Genomic DNA, 18,616 nt, shown 5'->3' with positions numbered 1-18,616 from the left:
ATTATTGCCGGCATCCCAGATTACTGCTTTAGCCATTTGGTCATATGTGGTGCACTGCTGTTTCATAGTCTTGTTCATATTCAGCTTTTGGGAACAGTTTTGTGGTGTGTTACAGATAATTTTCTAGAAGCGTTTTTTTGAAATACTCTTTAAGAAGAGCTCTGCAACACACATATAATTTATGCTTTGCCTGTTGGTAGCCACCAGCTCCTAGATGTAGTGACATTACAGTTGGGAAGATTGGTCCCTTAAAGACAGTGAGTTAAAAGGCGGTTAGGAGAAGGAACTGAAATGATTTTGAAGAGTATCCTTTTTTACTAGAAGTGGTCTTATATTGCTGGTACATTTCTATCTGTCCCTCTGATGTCTCTTACCAGAGAAAAATGTAGTGGTTGCTGTATTGCTATGATTATTGTCAGCATGTCCACAAATCTAAAGTAAACAATTTTATTGAGTGCTGTCAGGGTGCTCATTGCAGTTTAGCATGACGGAAGAGAGGATGTGAAATTCCAATCACAATTAAACAAATTCAGTTTTTCTTCTTTGATTTAACTGTAGCAATCGTAGTTTCATCCATTAGGATGTGATTTACTGAGTGGAGTCAAGTCTCCTCAGAACAGTTCATGCTCCCAGTCACCTGTTGTAGCAGCAACAGCATCTACTGTCATCCAGCCCACCTTATATTCTGTTGTGTAGGCATGTTGCTAATTTTCAGGATGTGCCTCATTACTGACTGTTTTATATTCTCTTTGACTTTCACTCATGCTAAAACACACTAGGTGCAAAGCTGTGCTCATAACTCCTAAGATCATGCAAAATAACCCTTTTCTCCATATTCTTCCCATTTAGTTCTTCAGGGAAAATGTAGACCCAATGAAGAAGATACTGTTTGTGATATCTAGGGCTGATTAAGGACTACTGTTGATGGTCTCCAAAGGAAGACATTTTTGAAAAGAAACAGTGTAGAGCTAAGCCTTAATAGATAAGTAGATATGAATTAAAAGGTTTTCATTGTCTTTAAACAGGTATGTGCAGTGGACAGATGGATATTCCTCTCAGAGGGTTAAGAGGGTTTGGCAGAGAGACAAAAATATTACAGGGTTGTTAGATCCTTCATGAATGACAACTTCTGCCTCAAAGCACCAGCAGAATTATGCAACATACTAATTAGAGATTGCTATATTAAGCAACCTGTTCATTTAAATACTGAAAGTTTTCAAAATGGATAATGTCACCACATGTGTAAGATTTCCAAGGGTGCAGTTATAATCTGTGCTTAAAAAGAGACCAGAATAGAGGCATAAAGTAACTTTCTTGCAGTCACGTAGAAAGAGACTTAAAAATTCAATGGAGTTGTCTCCAGCTGGCAAGAGCTTTAATTTAAAGATTCTATTTTTAACCCTTGTTTAGCTGAACCTACTAGAAACATTACTTAATCTGTAATGCTTTCAAGTAGCCACTAAACAATATTAATGTAGTAGAGCTGGGTTTGACTCAAGCATGGTTTTGTGTACTTTTTTTTTTTTGGTCATTTTAAGCTTTCAGTGTTGTCACTGCCCTATGGCATATTTAGGAAGCTTTCTTATATGAGTGGGCAGTTAGATGATCAAGTAGCATTAAAAATGAGAATACAGAAATGCAGCAATCAATCTGAAGGTGAACCCAGCTTCTGGGTTTAAATCCTAGTCCTCCTCTAACTTGACAGATCTGCCAAACTGTTGCAGTTAAGTCCATCTGTGGTAGAAGCAGCGGGCCAAGAAAAGTTAACTCTGTCTTACTGTTTTGTTTGATCTAATACTGCTAGCTTGTGCTTCAAAGGAAGTTTAGTAGCACTGTTTATTCAGTTTCAATATTGAGAGTGGTCATTGATGGTAAGTGTTGCAAACATGCAGATAGGCATTGGAAATTGTGGTGGTAAAGAGAATAGATTGCTTGCAAGCACATATAGAAGAGCCAGTGCTAGACACAAGGAGAAAGAGGGAAGAACAGGCCAAGGGTTTTTTTCCATATGCAGAACTGGCTTCAAGACAAATGAGCAATGATTGGGTCACTACTGCATGTGCCTTATGTAGCTGATGTGATTCAGATGCCTGGCACAGCAGACAGTAAACTATGCTGATACTGCCTGAAACGTCCCCTTCCCTTTTAATCTTGTTTGTTTTTAGAAGTCAACAGTTGCCTGCTGACAGTAACAGTCAACTTAAATATTTGGTCTTGATGTCTAATCTCAAATTGTTCATGCATCTCCAGGATCCAGTGCCCCATTACTGCCAGCATTATGTATTTTAATGAATGCAGAATAGCATTGAGGAATCAAAATTGCAACATCAAAATGGGAGAAAAGAAAATCACTGCAGCTTTCTTCACTGACTAACTGTTAATGCTAAAAACTGTTAAACACATTAAAATCCCATTTAGCAAATAGCAGAACGTAATGAAAATTGGAACAATTCAGTGAATACAAATGTGGGATAATACTGGGAGGATTGTTTCTGTGTGTTAGTGCTTCTCTTTGTTCCAAGATCAATGCTGAGAGGGAACTAACTGTAGTTCAAAGGAGAAATAAAATTTGAGCTTTTATTAAAAAAATTGTTTCTTCATTTAAAGATTTTTTTTTCCTTAAAATTTTAGATTTTTTTACTGGTAATCACTGTTTGATATCTAATATACTAGAAATTGGTTATCATAAGGAAAATTCAAATGAATGATTGCAAAATAAATGTACAATGGAGTGAAGGGGATATACTGAAAAGTGAGAGAGAATTTACTGAAGATCTGGTAAGGAATAAGCATCCTTCTCTTAAAACAGTATCAAGAACCTTTTACAGAGCTTCTTTATCACCAAATTGGATTGAAGTTTCTAGCTGCATTACAGACAATGGTAGTTCCTCCAAAGTCCTGTCATATTCCTAGTGGTGGTAAAATTTCTGTTTTTCTGAAGTGACTATCTTAATTTCAGAAATCTTCCCCATTTTTCCCATTACCTTTCATGTGTGTCTTTTTTTGAGTAGTCATGAAATCTAGTGGGAAAATATTCTGTCTTAAGCTTTCCTCCAACCACTGCAGTAACGACAAAATATTTTTCTTGGATGTTTTCTTGTCCAAGGTCATCCAAATAATTTTCAGGATTTTTTGCAGCCAAAAGATAAATGCCCTATTATGAAGAGGAAAAAAACCAGTTCAAGTTTTCCAAAGAAAATTAATTACTTTTTAACAAAATGTATGTCATGATAGAAAGGTATTTTCTGCTGAAGACGACTTCAAAACAAGCTCTTCAAGTAGCTTTAGTTATCAAACACTCTGTTAAGATTACTGGGTGAAAATAGAAGTAATTTAGCCTCTGTAATAACTTAATATTCCTTTGAATTTTCATAAGTATTAAACTCTCATATCCCAGTTTCTTTCCCCAGAAGGAGACTCTTGAGGTAAACTACATCTGTTTCTGATAATAGCTGTAAGATTATCAAAAGACTTCTGTTGTTTCTCTCATCATACTTCCATGCTTTTGAAATAAAATCATGGTCAGTGTTCACCTAAACAACGTCTGTTTAGCACTTTTTTCTCTCGCATTGGGGAGACCAGGGTATATGGCAGAAGATTTCCTTTTTCTTTCATGCACATTCATTTTTCTTTCATATGCATAATACTTAGACCCTCAATCCTTCTGGACAGGGCTCACATCTTTTCCAGAGGTCAAATCTCAAGAGTAAAAAAAATCTAAAACTTAGTAATGTCATATTTTAGAAAGCTGGATTAGAGGCTCATAAATTTTGAAGACCCTGCTTAGTGTCAAATTCACTCTATATGCAGCTGCAATGCAAGTTGGCACATGTGGCTTGCAGGCCAGGAATAGCCTTCCATCTCCTGGTACAGTGCTGTGAGACTTTTGAAATCTATTTTTATCAGTGGGTATCTGACCATAGTCTCCCTCACATGATGAACAAAAATAGTAACAGACATATAGTTTAGGAAGAAATAGAGGAATATGAAAACCTCCTTATTTTTAAGCAGGAAAACAGAAACAGGGCACTGCATGCCACTATAAAGTGTTGCATTCAGCTGCACATATCCATCTAATTTGCTATTTTGCCTGTTTAACTTCTGTTACATCCAGAATAAGAAGTGTTATTATGGAAGCTGCTGACCACACTTTGAGGGGGAGAAGGACAGCATCTGCAGTGGAGTTGTGTGAGTGTCCTCCAGGCTATGATGGTACCTCCTGTGAGGTGAGTATCATGATGCAGTCTAGTTCAATGTTGTTAACACCATGATAGCTGAAAGCAGACAGTGGACCTGTGTTGGTAAAAAATAGTAAGAGAGATGTCCATTCCTGTTAGGAATTTGCCATGGCTTGACTAGTTACCTTTATTTCCAGGTGACGGTTCATTATATTTGATAATATTTAAAATCTGAAGTTTTACGCCTCTGTGGTGATTTCTAACTTATGAAAAGACATTTTGGTTAATAAAAAGGAAGTGAAAGCAATATTTGTACTCTTCAGCCAATTATTAATGGATGAACCTGTTATCTGTAGAAGGAAAATGGCAGTTATCTCACCTGTGCACAACAAAGCCAGATCAAATTATTTGAGTTAATGGGGTTGAGTTTCCTCTTTTGTTTTCCCAGGGCTTTGCCATTTGCCTTGGAGTTGTTGGGAATTGCATGTGTGTTCTTCTGAGGATTGTGTCCCTTTATTTTGCTCCTGTTACAGATAATAACGTAGACACGTGCTCAGAAGAATACCCACTTCCCTAACAAATTCATTATTTCACACAGAATGTGTTTGTACAACTATATGTATGATTAACTACCTCACGTGGGCATAGCTTGGGGTAAATAGAAGCCAAGAAAAATTCTTCAAAAGCTTTGCCTTTAAGGAAATAGTTTCAAACACCGAGATGCTCTGCTTCACAAAACTACAAACAGTACGCCATTTACACAGGCACTCTAGGCATTTGCTTGTCAACTCTTTTTTTCTTTAAAAATTTTCATGCTTATATGTGATACTTAGGGCTTAGAGTCTAGTCTCATGCCAAATGTGGTTGCTTGTTGCTGGGGCTAGATGAACTAATGTAGAAAGAAGGCCTGAAGGAATTAATGGATATTCCTATCACTTCCAAAATGGTACAGATGGAAAAATAACTGGAGAAGAATAGTTTTTACCTCAGCTGAGAAATCATTTTAAAGCCTGGCCATTGTCTGTCTGTTCAGTTATTTTAAGAGAAATGCTGGATGCAGTATCATTGTGCTTCACACTTTTTTTTCACTTGTCCATTTATTCTTCCAGTGCAGATTTAGGTGTGATGGCCAAAAGAGCAATTGGGAAAGCCCTAGTTGCAGATATTTCAATATCTACTTTTGTTGTAGAAGCTGAAGGACTTGGGTAGAATTCCTGTCTTGGTGTTGCTGAAATTGTCTGTCCAGCATTGTGTCCTTCAGTGCTAAACCTTCTCTTCAATCATAAACAGTCCCTGAAATCTGATATATACTTAAGATCATACTCCACAAGAGAAAGCACATATATATAGCTGCCAATTTAAAGTTTCTGTGTATGCTAGTGGGCATAGAAAAAAAAAAAAGGTGAAGTTTTAGATTTCCAGACAGACAGTAGCTAACAAAGTATGGAAAGAGAAGTTGAAAGTGTATTTTCCTTTTTTTTTTCAGTTACCATTTTTGTTCCTTCTGAATACTTTCAGTCTTGTCCAGCATTTTACTTCTACGAGTTTCAACCTAGCAGAGTTTCATTTTTATTGATTTTGTGCAGTTTTTCAGTTCCATTTTCTCTTCATTATTTAATTTAATGTATGTATTTTTCTCCTGCATAATGATGTCACAGTACCTGGCACAGATGCTGCAGCACTAAAAACAACTATTTTTTACTTATTTTTGTGCTATGAATGTTTTGGCATGATCAGTCTTCCAAAGACAATAAATCCCATTTAAATCATGCTGTCTCTTTTAAGATTGTTCCATTATATAAATTTGGAGTTTATTTTTTACAAGAGTCTGGCCAAATAAAATTCTTACATTTTTGCATGTGTATGAACACAGATTTACATAGGCACAGGTAAAGCAGATGAAATTTTAAATTTCTAATACCAGTTGGTTTCCTTTGTGATAGTTACTGTGCTCCACTCATGAATTTTCTTGCCTTTGTCAACAACTTCATATCTAATTGCTCTTCTCCCTCAGATTTTTTCCCATTCTCTGTACTCTTTTACTTCTGCTTCAGAAGAAGTTCTGTTTAACGTGCATCACAATGATGAGCAAGAACTTTCCTGACTTTTGAATGTTAGGTAATTTCTTTTCTTAAGATCCCAATCTGTAATCTTTTAGTTCTGTTCTAAGCCCTGATACTGATATTTCATGTCTAAGTTCTTAAAATTAGTGACTTTTAGAGCCTTGTCTTGAGCAATATCATGTGTATCTGTGCACAAGAACATTATTTTCAGTCACCAACAGAGGAAGAAGATTTATGGATTTATGCAGAAACCACTTGCATCTCATGCCGCAGGAAGAAAAATACAGTATCTTTTAACCTGGTTTTAGGTTTTGGATTTTGTAACTCTGGATTTTTATTTTTTTATATTTATGGGGATTTTTTAGGAACACGTAACCAAGAATGTAAAGAAGGAAAAAACAAGGATAATGTCTCAGCTTTTGGAATGTTTTTTTTAAAGAATAATTCCAATTAATCTTTAGATTACTTTCACATTTTTCAAGAGTAAGACAAGAAGGGACATGTTTATTTGTATCAAGAAGAGTCTGTTTGTTATGTTTTTGGAGAGTGTATGTGAAGTGGAAAAGATTGCCTTTATTAAATGATACTTTTAGTATTCTGTAAGTGAAAAATTTTCTCTTTGCATTATCCAGATGCTTTTGAAGGTCATAACTCTGTCATGCGCTTTTTTATCTAGTGCAAAATTATTGGATCACATGAGCAGTCTTACTGTGGAAGGATAGTTTGCAAAACTATAAAGCCATTTGTGAGATATATAGTAAGGAAGACTGCTGCTTGACATCTTATAATGAGCAAATGGAGTAGCTAAATTTTTGCTGATGAATCACAGTTGTATGGTGTCACCCTTCCTACAAAACTACTGGCCATGCATTTAATATTGATTTGAATTTTAGATTTAAAAAAGAAAATTAAAAAATCAGAGCAGTTTCTTAGAGGGAAATTACTATCCTTTAAGGAGCACAATTTTTAAATAAAAGGATGGCCTTGGTTTCAGCCTGTGCTTCATTTCAGTGTAGCCTTTTGCTGGAGTCCTAACAAGACAAAATGGTAATTTAATTGCTCTTTGCGCCTGAACTTCTCAGAAAACATTTTTGTTGTTTTGAGGATTTTTCCCCCTTCTCTCTCCTTCAGTATTTCACCTTCTGGCTGTTTTTCAGTCTGTACCTCTTGCTTTGATGCTGTCATATTTCAGTTCTTCATTTTTCTGCTTTATTTTACCATTTCAGAAGAACGATCAAGTTAAGGCTTCCTCTAATCTCACACCTGCCACTAAGGCTAAGGTCAGTGCAAAACCACAGCACCAGAAAGAAGAATTTTCTAGAGAAATGTTGGTATTTTTATTCATTTGGCAAGTATGTTTTTTGTGTGTGCAAGCATCGAATCCAACAAAATTTTTAAAATCCCATTGCTTCGTCTGTTCAAGCAAGAGTTTATCTAAGTTTTTATCTAACTTATCTTGCAGTCATGCTGGCCTCGACACCGGCGTGTAAATGGCACAGTTTTTGGTGGAGTCTGTGCACCATGTACGTGTTTTGGTCATGCAGACATGTGTGATGACATCACAGGAGCGTGCCTGGTAAGTGTCACTACAGGAAACAATGGACATGGCCAACATCACTTCAATATACCTGTGCAATTGGATTAGTGACCTCTGAGACCTGAAATAATCAAGAAGAAAAAAGCCAGAGAGTAACAGAAAAGATCTTTATGTTGTGGTTAAGGATCCCCTTTTACCAAGATCTGGTATCTTTAACAGTTAAAAAAAAAAAAAAATTATCACATAGGATCTATGTTTTAGAATAGAACCAATAGTATTAAGGTATGGCATGCAGAAAGTAGCAGATGTATGAATGCTTTTTCTTGCAAGATTTATCTTCTTCTCCTGTTTGTCTCCTGCAGTACATTCAATTTATAGTATGTAGCAGGTAACTTCATAAATTCTGTTCTAGTTTGATGGGAAAATATTGTTAATGTCTTCCTTCTTCTAAATTCTAAATTCTACTAAATTCATAGTAAACCTTGAAGGAACACTTAATGGACTGTGCTTCAGAAAAGTAATAAAAGCATATGATCTCAGCTAAATCAGTTTTTTTTTTCTTGTAAACTATGGAGATTTTATGTAGTTACCTACTAATTCAGTAATTAAATCTGTGATACTATCCATAGTAAGCCTACCAGCACACCACTGTTTCCAGCCTGTTCAGTAGCCTTTTGGAATGGGTGAATTATGCTGAATGTACTGTTCTGATTGACTCAAGGGCATTTTTAGTTTATATTGTCTGACATGGCATGAAGCTTGAAACAACATGTCTAATTTCATTAGTCTTGCAGAAACACAATTTAAGCCAGTGCCAGTTTAGTGGGATATGCTCTCATTTCCCTGCAGAATTTCAAGCAGACTCTGTAATGTGAAGGTTTCTAAGTGTTCCCTTTTATTTCCTTAAGAAAAACCTGCTGGGAAAATGCCAAAATGAAAATTCAGGCTTTTTCCAATATAATTTGGCACTTAGAATTATTACTGTTCTTCCTGTTTTGCTCATAGAAGATGTTTAATTGCATTTCAGTGCAAAACAAGATATCCTTAATGTGTGGATCAGTGAATTTTTCAAATTGCTTTTTCATGAATAGGAGCTTAAAATTATTCTCAATTTAATTATACTCTAAGCCTCAAAGAAGTACCTAGAATGAAAAACATGTTTGACGTGACAGTCATGTTTTGAATCCTTCACTTAATACTCAGTGAAAATGTTTATCACTAGGGTAATATGGATTTGTGTTTCCTGACAAAAATTTTTTGCATTAATAACCATATTCTCCAGCTACAATATTTATAATATCAATGTGGGATAAAATCAATTAACAGGAGAGAAAGGGAAGGAAGAATCTTGTTTAAGGTATGCCATAACTGTTGATTGTTTTACTTAGGGGTACATAGCCAGATGTAAGTTCTGAGGTTGTTGGCTTCTGTGTCTTCAAGTTTTAGCCCCTGTACAGCTTCCCTCTTTATTTTTGTCTGTGGCACCAGCCTGGATGAAAGAGGCCACGTAGCTGCATATTGCTTTTTGTGCTGTTTGGCTGATGTGAACTGTTGACTCAGACAGTGGAGCTCCCCCTTCTGATGTTTCAAGGGTGCTGGTGTAAGATAACGCAGCACTGACAAGGAAGTGGAAAATAACCAGCTGATGATGCACTTTCATCTATACATGTTATCAAGCAGTCTCTATTTTATGTGTCCTGTAGTTTATACTAGATCAGGCTATAGAGAAGGGGCGCACAGGGAGCTTAAAATCAGTTCTGGATTTTCTTACAACTTTGAAAGCACTGTAAGTCAGATCGGTTAGTATCCATGCAGGCTATTAAATGCTGCTATTCAATTTGGATCATAAGCCTTTTGAAGTGAAAGAGAGAAAAGTCTGAGTGCTGAAAAAGAGAAATGTTTCACATTAAAGGCATTCTTTCTATTGAGGTTTACACAGCCTTTTGGCCTCCTTATTATTATTCATGGTGTTTTTTCAGTAATACAACAGACAATTTAGGCACCTAATTTACTGATATGATACTTCTTTTTGCTCTTTCTTAGCTTTGAAATGTAGTTGAAAAGAAGCTGAAATGTGTTTTTGACTCATGATAAAAGCTCAAATCATCTGCTTCGACACAGGCCTGTATAAAAAGCTCATTTTATCGTATATCTTGCAGTAACCTGCAAAGCCCTTTGATCCCCCCAGCATAGAGAGCTGCACGATACCTCGTTCTCATTACCATTGTGATACACATAACTGCTTTGGTACATAGGGCAATTTCGAACATTCAGAAATGTTCTTTTGTACTATTACACACACACATTCACAGTAGCTTTAGGAGATTGGTTAAACCTAAACCTTGTGAAAAGCAAGCACATTTCAAGGTGTTTCATTCATTGCAGGATACTATGTTCCTTCCTATTAGTAAGCCCAGAGAGAGTAGATCTTTCTCCCCAAAGATATGATCAAATTGCCTAAGTGGGCAGTCCCCAGTGGCATTCTTTCCATACTGTATTCCTCTGTGTATAAACAGCATACCCCATATAGGATGAGGCTGGTATCAGTGGTGGTGGACATGTGCTTTAGACATCACAAGAAGGACAAAATGTCTTTACCCATCTTCAAATACACCATAACCAAATGATATGTCCTAGCTAATTGCAGTACAGGCTCTCACTCAAGTGAAGATACGTAAAGCCTCTGCAACATCCTGATTACATTTGTATTGTAACACCAAGAAAGGGAATTGTCTGTGTCATCTTGAGATTACGGTAGTTTGAAAATGCTAAAAGAGCTTATTCATGCATCCAAAGACAGAATACCATTGTCTGGTCTAGACAGCTCAGGAATATACTAAAATAGGCACCCAGGCTTACTCTCTTTAGCTGGCTTTAACAGCTTCCCTGGTTGTCTCTGTGACAGGTATCCTGAGGAAGGCAGCAGCATGCCACAAGTGCTATCTTGGACTCTGTCATAATCCCTGTGTAAGGTTTTAGATTCACCATTAGCATTCTATTCTAAATGTTTCTTTCCATGTTCATATACACTCAGCTGCATATGCAGGAGTGGTTTTCAGTGTGAATTTAGGGTTCCCTGATATTGGGCATAAAGTTCATTTGGTTTCTTCCAAAAAAGGAGAGCTGGCTCAGTAGGAAATAGTGGAAAATGCACACCAGGACATCAGCAAGGAAGTTTGTGGGGAACAAGGTCTGAGTCATACACAAACTTTTGGACAAAAATAAATCCTACTGTTTTAATTACACAGAGGTTGTCTAACTGAAGTTTAAAGGTGTATGTGGGAACCTAGAATGCAGAGAGTATTTCTCTGCCTGTTTTGAAAGGTTTTACCCCCCTGGATAGTACTGGTTTTGACCTTTGTCCATGGGAAAATTTGCCTAGCCTCTGGGAAGAATTTGAATCTACAATGGTGTGAATTAGGTGATAGAATACTATGTGAGATTATCACAGGGTGAAAATTTAGAGTTTTTAGGTCTATTTGCATAGTAAATAGATAAAAGTAGAAAACCTCAAAATGGAGGGTAAGTTGTAGTTAAAAGCTTCATTCTCCTTCTTCACTAACCCTGTATTTTGCAGCAACAGTGGTCTGGGATGATTGGATACAGAATTCCTCAGTTCCTGTCTATGGGATTTAGGAACTTGTTGGACATTGGTAAAAAAGTGAAAATATCTTGTGTTTTAAGCTTTCATTGGGTAATTTACCTTTAAACAGGCTGTGAGATCTTGATAAGCTGTCTTCTTGCTGCATTCTCTGCTCTGTGCTATGTCTAAGCCATGCCAGTGGCTTGTACTCCTTAGATAAGAATTAATAAACACCTGTCTGGACACTGAGAAGCATGAAGTCCCATTCGCCTCCTTTTTTCTCCTGGCAAAAATCTGAACGTCTTTCCCATCAGGGAAGACAACAATTAATGAACTGGACAGCGTTAGTGTTTAGAAGTAAAAGATGTCCAGAAAATTAATGCATTCAAAATAGTGTGAGATACAATACGTGGAATTTGAAAACATAAGTATTTGGACATAAAAGTGTTCCTGGCCACAAGTCTATGGATCTGTGAAAGAAAGCATGGATTTTACCAAACCACTAGATCAATGTGTTGGAACAACCTCTATTTCCATGGGAATAAAAAGAAAGCAGCTACAACATACTGAGCAGGTTAGAGAAGTTGATAATGATCTATTTTATAGTCTCATGACATTAAAAAAAAAATACAGTTTTCCTGTAACGTGAAATTAAGACATCAGAGGCTTAAGCATGTTTAAGGAAATAATCTCAGTGTAATTAGACATTGCTTAAACCGGATGATGTTCAAAACCATTGCTGTACATTTGGCAAGTTTCAAACTGAGATTCAGCCAACTGATATCCAGAAAGCACACATTTTTCATGAGTGTTGATAATATTTTTAGAAGGACTTGTCTACTTCAGTACTTAAAGTACTGATCTGTAAATGTGGCAGAGTAGCATGAAGTTTGATGCATCACTGAAGAGAACAGCAGATCAGGTCATGGACACATACTACACAATTCTTGTTCTTTGTCCTGTAAGGTCCAAACTGGCTCAGGGAGAAAAGTATAGGATACATGAGATCATTATTTCTCAGATAAACTCTACCATACACAGTGGAAAGTATGCTCAGATTTTGGTCCTATATATGTGGGGTTCTCTTTTTTGTTTGTTTTTAAATTCAAATATTGATTCATTGCTTTTGAACATGCTGGGAACCATCAGTACTAGTCCCTTTTTATGCACTGCCTCCCAAGGGCACAGGAGCAGGCAATTCCAAAATGTCAGAAGTCAAACAGACAGAAGGCCAGCTTGTCTGAGCAGGGATCTTATTTTGGAGATAAGGCAAAAAAGAAAGGTGCATGCTGTGGAAGCAAGGTCAGGTGATATGGGAGGAATACAGAAATGTTGCTTGCCACTGTAGGGGGAAAATCTGTGTAGTCAAAGCTCAACTGGAGTTGAAGCTGGATGGAAGTATGGGGGCAATAATAATAGGTTTTTTAAATAGGTTAATAGCAAAAAGCAATGTAGAAACAACATCAGCCCACTACAGGATGAGGATGGTCCCCTCACAAACAGGAACATAGGCAAGGCAGAGATGTTTAATTCTTTCTTTGCCTTTGTCTCCGACATTGATGATAGGCTAAAAGGGTCCCCATTCCTTGAGCTGAAGGACCATGGCTGTGAGCATGATAAACTCCCAGTGTACCCTGAATTAGTGTGGGATCTACTGGATCCATATAAGTCTATGGGACCTGATGGGATTCTTCCAAGAATACTCAAAGAGCTGGCTGATGTCATCCTGAGCCCTCTCTCAATGATTTTTGAGCAGCCTTGGGAACATGGAAAGGCCCTAGTTGAGAGGAAGCTGGCTAACATCTGAATTTTCAAAAAGGTTGAGAAGGATGGTGTGGAAACTGTAGGCCTGTCAATCTCACTTCAGTGTATGGTAAAATTATGGAGGAGATTTTTCTGGGAAGTATTAAAAAATACCTGAAGGATGATGCAGTCATCAGTCACAGCCAGAATAGCTTCATGAGGGGAAAATCCAGTTTATCAAATTTAATTTCCTTTTATGGAAAAGTAATCCACATAGGTGATCAAGGGCAGCCAGTTAATGTAATCTTTCTGGATTTCAGTAAATCTTTTCATACTGTTTCTCACAGGATACTTCTGGACAAAATGTCCAGCACTCAGCTGGATAAACACATCATGAGATAGGCGAGCAGCTGGCTCGTGAGTGAGGCACAGAGGGTTGTAGTGAATGGGGGAACTTCAGACTGGGGACCTGTCACTAGTGGGGTTCCACAGGGCTCCATCCTTGGTCTTGTGCTCTTCAACATCTTGATAAGCAGAACTCAAAGGGGTGCTAAGTAAGTTTGCCAATGTTACTGAATTGAGTGAAGCTGTTGACTCCTTTGAGGGCAGAGAGGCCCTGCAGAGGGACCTTGACAAATTAGAGAGGTGGGAAATCACCAACCAAAAGAAGCTTGACAAAGAAAAGTGCTGGATTTCTGCACCTGGGATGGGGCAACCGTGGAAGTATGTACAGACTGGGGATTGAGAGGCTGGAAAACAGTGCCATGGAAAGGGACCTGGGGGTCCCATTGAACATCAGTCAGCAGTGCACTGGCAGCCAGGAGGGCCCAGTATGTCCTGGGGTGCATCAGGCACAGCATTGCCAGCCAGGCAAGGTAGGGGATTGTCCTGCTCTGCTCTGCACTGGGGCGGCCTCACCTTGAATATTGTGTGCAGTTTTGGGTACCACAACATAAAAGAGACATTTAGCTATTAGAGAGTGTCCAAAGCATGACTACAAAGATGGTGAAGGGCCTTGAGCTGAAGCCATATGATGAGTGGCTGAAGTCACTTGATCTGTTCAGCCTGGAGAAGAGGAGACTGAGGGAGACCTCACTGCAGTTACAACTTCCTCATGTGGGGAAGAGCAGAGTCAGGCACTGATCTCTGCTCTGTGGTGACCTGTGACAGGACTCAAAGGAATGCCTAGATTTGTGTCAGGAGAGGTTTAGGTTGGATATTAGAAAAATGTTCTTCACCCAGAGGGTGGTTGAGCAATGGAACAGGCTCCCCAGGGAAGTGATCACAGCACCAAGCCTGACAGACCTCAAGAGGTGTTTGGACAATGCTCTCAGGCACATGGTGTGACTCTTTGGGAGTCCTGCACAGGAACAGGAGTTGGACTTGATCCTACCAGCTATGGATATTCCATCATTCTGTGATTGTGAGGAAGTAAACACAGAGGTCTGGATTGAGTAGGATTAGACACAGTACATGGAAATGACTGACGTTAAAGTGCCAGAAAATACTTCATCAAAGTGAAGGTGGTCAGGTCTTTGTAACAAGAAATGTTTTCCTACAAAATGGAAGGTTTCAGGTGTTTTACTTTAAAAAACAGCAGAACCTGCAAATACCACTCAGCAAGAGATGTGAAGCTTTAAAGTAGTGTATTAGCTTCTCTCACTTTAATAACACCCTTGACATAGAAACTGTTCATATTCTTCAAAAACATTAAGATATGTCTGAGGATATTTAAAGCTAAACTTATCACAAAAGAAGAATCCATTATTTTTCAGAAAAAGTACAAATAATTTGACATGATGTCTTTAAAAAGTTGAATTGCAAAGGATTTTTCTTTTGAAACACTTAAATTTTTTTTTCACGTATTCTTTTAGAAGCGTATTATTCCCAGCTACTTTTTTTTGTGTGGTTGGTAGATTATTTTTGAATGTCAGCACTTAAAATATCAATCAAATGGATTAATTAACTTATGGAAGTCAATTTTAACCCAGCTGACTATTCTAGAGCCATAATTTTAATTGATAAAGTGTTTCAACAAGTTGGCATTAGCTCACAATCTACAAATTATGTTAAAGTATAGTATTGTGATTAAGGCTTTAATTTCAAATGTGCTAGCAGTAAGAATGCGCCCTTTAAAACAACAAACAGCATTTCTGGAGGCAAATGCTTTGGACTCCAATGCCCTCATGATTATAAAGGGTATTGTGCTTTTTCAGCTGCCCAGTTGCAGAGCACAGTGCAAAAAAGCTTTGTACAAATCATTGAAATCCTGGAAAGCTGTGAAGAAGGAATCACTGTTTCCTTATTGAGGATAAATTATGTCTTCCAGACAGTAAGGCTGTTAAATAGCAATCAGTACCATATGCGTGGCTTACTAAAATGATAACACAATTGTAAAGTGTTCTTAAAAAACAATTTTCAATTAAATCATAAGTTTGAAAGTTCCCACACTTAAAAAAACCCAAACCAACAAAATAAACAAAAACAAACCTCTGGAGTTCTTAAGCTGCAGCTTGGATGAAACATTCTAGATTTGATCTGGCCCATTATCTAAAACACAGCAGAACATACCCCATTAACAAAATCTCTCTCATGGCTTTAATTTTGGCCTTTTGAAGTTGATGTATTCTTTTCCAATCCTTTTTTCAGTCCATACCAAGCACATCAATATGGCATTCAAAGTCCAAAATCATTCCTGCTACTTTCTCTGTTTTTTCATTGTGAAAGGGCTACACTTGGGTATCTTGTGGTAAATAGAAGTGGAAGGAATAGTGTGGTATGCTAATAATGTGGGGGGAAGAAAGGAAACAGATTTAGCCAGAAAAGTAATTTTCTGAATCTGTTATGGATTCTGTGAAATTATTTAGAATTTCTAAGTCCTGTATGGTGAGAGGGAAGAAGAATAGGAAGGGTAATTACTCTTTAAAACTTGGTTCTTAAAAGTCATCATGGGAAGCCTTTTCTCACATGACCGATTTCCATTCTGCTAAAAGATTGTTTAATTTGAGATCAGCCGAAAGCTATATAGAAAAATTCAAATCTAGTAGTGCCATTTTTATACTCCATGTTTCATATGCTCAGCTTAATTTTTCTCCTATTATGCAGTCACACAGGTGAACACAAACTGTGGGATAGCACCCTCTACACCGTATACTTGTCCTTGCTTCTGCTCTCGAAATAGAGGCAAGATTCTATTCTAGCAAATAAGCATTAATTAATTCAGGCTTTGATACTGTTTACAAATACTGCTAGCCACATACCTTGTAAAATGAACTAATGCACTTACATGTCAAATGTAATAATTCATTTTTATAAATTACATAGTCTGGGCTGTAGTTTTGGAATCAACATCTAAAACCAGTTTGTCCCAAAATACGCTTGTTGCAAGACTGCAATGCTAAACTGCAAATGCTTTGAAAGTTGGTTTTCTTTAAGCAAGCTAAAACAATAATACAACTGTTGTGTGGGGTAAATTTAAAGGTTTTCTGTTAAATATTCTTTTTGTTTTACATAAAAAAAGTTACCCACAAGAACATATGAAGCAGTGATTGTGACTGCTAACCTGTAGAACTGTTTCTCAACAAGCAGCAGAAAATAAGAATAAATGTTGCAAACCTTTTTCCATATGCAAATTGTCTAATTGTCAATTTGTACTTTACATCTTCTGTTTAGAACTGCAGACACAACACAGGTGGTTCATACTGTGATAGATGCCTGCCTGGCTTCTATGGTGATGCAACTAAAGGGACAGCTGAAGACTGTCAGTTGTGTGCTTGCCCCCTAAATATACCTTCTAACAAGTAAGTTGTATATTTATTGCATATTCCCCTTTTTCGCTTAGTAAATTGCATAATTTCTTAATTTATATTTTTACAAGTATGCTTGAGATTTTTTTTCTTCCAATCAAATGATATATTCTGCAATATAAACTTTTATTTTTACAATTGTGCAGAGTGCTTAATTCCACTGACAGGCAGATGAAGACAAAAGCTGGATGAGACTAAGCTAGAAAAAACAACACAGAATATGGATGAATGCTTTTCAAATTAATAACTAGCATTTGCTTTTCTGTCCTCCTTAAGAGTAGTAGTTTCTAGTTTTAAAACTGAATTTAAAGCTGAATTTCCAATTTGACTTTTTCTGCTTTTTCTGTGGGCCTTTTCTGCTTTTACTTTTCCTTTTCTTTTAGTCCACATTCTGTGATTTGTTTGGAATTTGAATTCATCCTTAGATCTTGCAGTGAAAATATTTTGCCAGCATATCTCAGAAAAAATACTGTTAATTTATTTTATTAAATAAAAATACAAGTGAAAAGTTATTCAAAATTCTTATCTAAGAACCGAAGTTTCCTTCATTACTAAAGCTTGTCTGTGCTACTCCATCACTTAACTTAATAGACCAAGTGGCTTGAACATTTTTTCATTGGTTTTTCCACAGGCAGTACCTGGAAAATAATAGTACCAAAAGCATTTTATATGATGTACCTGGATAAAACTGTTCTGAATCTCATCTGTGGTATTGCATCCTATTAAAATTGCACTGATCAGAGCAGGAATAGTCTAAACACTTATGAGCAGAAGTTCCAGGGGATTGTAGGATGGGAACCTACCTTCCTGTTAACACAGCTCTTGAGTTGGTTTTATTAGATATACATATGGGTTTATTATATCTGCTGCTCAGGCATGGTTCTTCTGACATTCTCATTACTTGGTATTTCCTTGCATCCGTAATTAATTATCTTTCTTTTCTTTGGGAACACTGTGCTGACAAAGAAGGGAAGACACTATCACATTTCAGTCTTGCACAGATGTGCAACAATCTAAGTCAAATAGATTGAATTTAGGTTATGATTGGCAAAATGCCTGGAGACCTCCATTACGTCCTCATCATAGTTCTGGGCACTTTCCTTTTTTGAAGTTAACAGTCCCATTTTTAATATTTAATTTTTTTGAAAAATATAGGTATAGAACAAATACACAATATAAATGTTCTTTGAACTGTGAAACTGTGTGAGTCCTGAATCCTACAAAGTTTAGCTTTGCAGAACGCATTGTAAGGGTCAAGCTCTCATGACGTTACAGTTCTAGACCAATTACTAAATTTGTTTATGAGGAAAAAAGAGATTTTAAAGATTTTATATGTTACCTGTATGCTGTTAAAGTACTTATTTTGCTTTCTTACTTAGCTGCTAGTGATTTTTTTATGCTAGGGATAATATTTGCAAACAATTCAGATTCCTTCATGTGAAAAATAAACTTCTACCAAGTTCATGTCACTGTGCAGATGTAGTGTGTCATGTTCTTTCTGAGTAACTGAGCGAGTGACTAATCGCATGTACAAATTATTATAAATAGCTGTGTATAGATTTTAATTCCTAAAGTATTTAATTCCTAACATTACATGACAGGACATTTAGGTTTCTAAGCTTAATACTTAGTTGCTGCTGCATAGAGAATATTGTCCATGTAATGAGCCTGTGAAATATGTTTCTATTAAGAAATAGCTTTTGTAT

General features: G+C 36.9%; 1 protein-coding gene across 5 annotated transcripts in view; it reads left to right on the top strand.

The window, feature by feature from the left end:
* LAMA2 (laminin subunit alpha 2) overlaps positions 1 to 18,616 on the top strand; it is a 343,741-nt gene that overhangs the window by 186,278 nt on the left and 138,847 nt on the right. For all 5 annotated transcript variants that reach the window (XM_069010799.1, XM_069010798.1, XM_069010800.1 and 2 more), the window contains exons 15-17: positions 4,115 to 4,226; positions 7,704 to 7,817; positions 16,777 to 16,904. In XM_069010799.1, coding sequence (XP_068866900.1) covers positions 4,115 to 4,226; positions 7,704 to 7,817; positions 16,777 to 16,904 — 354 coding nt within the window. The remainder of the gene's footprint in view (positions 1 to 4,114; positions 4,227 to 7,703; positions 7,818 to 16,776; positions 16,905 to 18,616) is intronic.

The sequence above is a fragment of the Aphelocoma coerulescens genome, chromosome 3 (genome assembly GCF_041296385.1).
Source record: "Aphelocoma coerulescens isolate FSJ_1873_10779 chromosome 3, UR_Acoe_1.0, whole genome shotgun sequence".
Lineage (NCBI taxonomy): Eukaryota > Metazoa > Chordata > Aves > Passeriformes > Corvidae > Aphelocoma > Aphelocoma coerulescens.
Note: the sequence above shows the minus strand (reverse complement) of the source record. Positions and strands in the feature narration are given on the sequence as shown.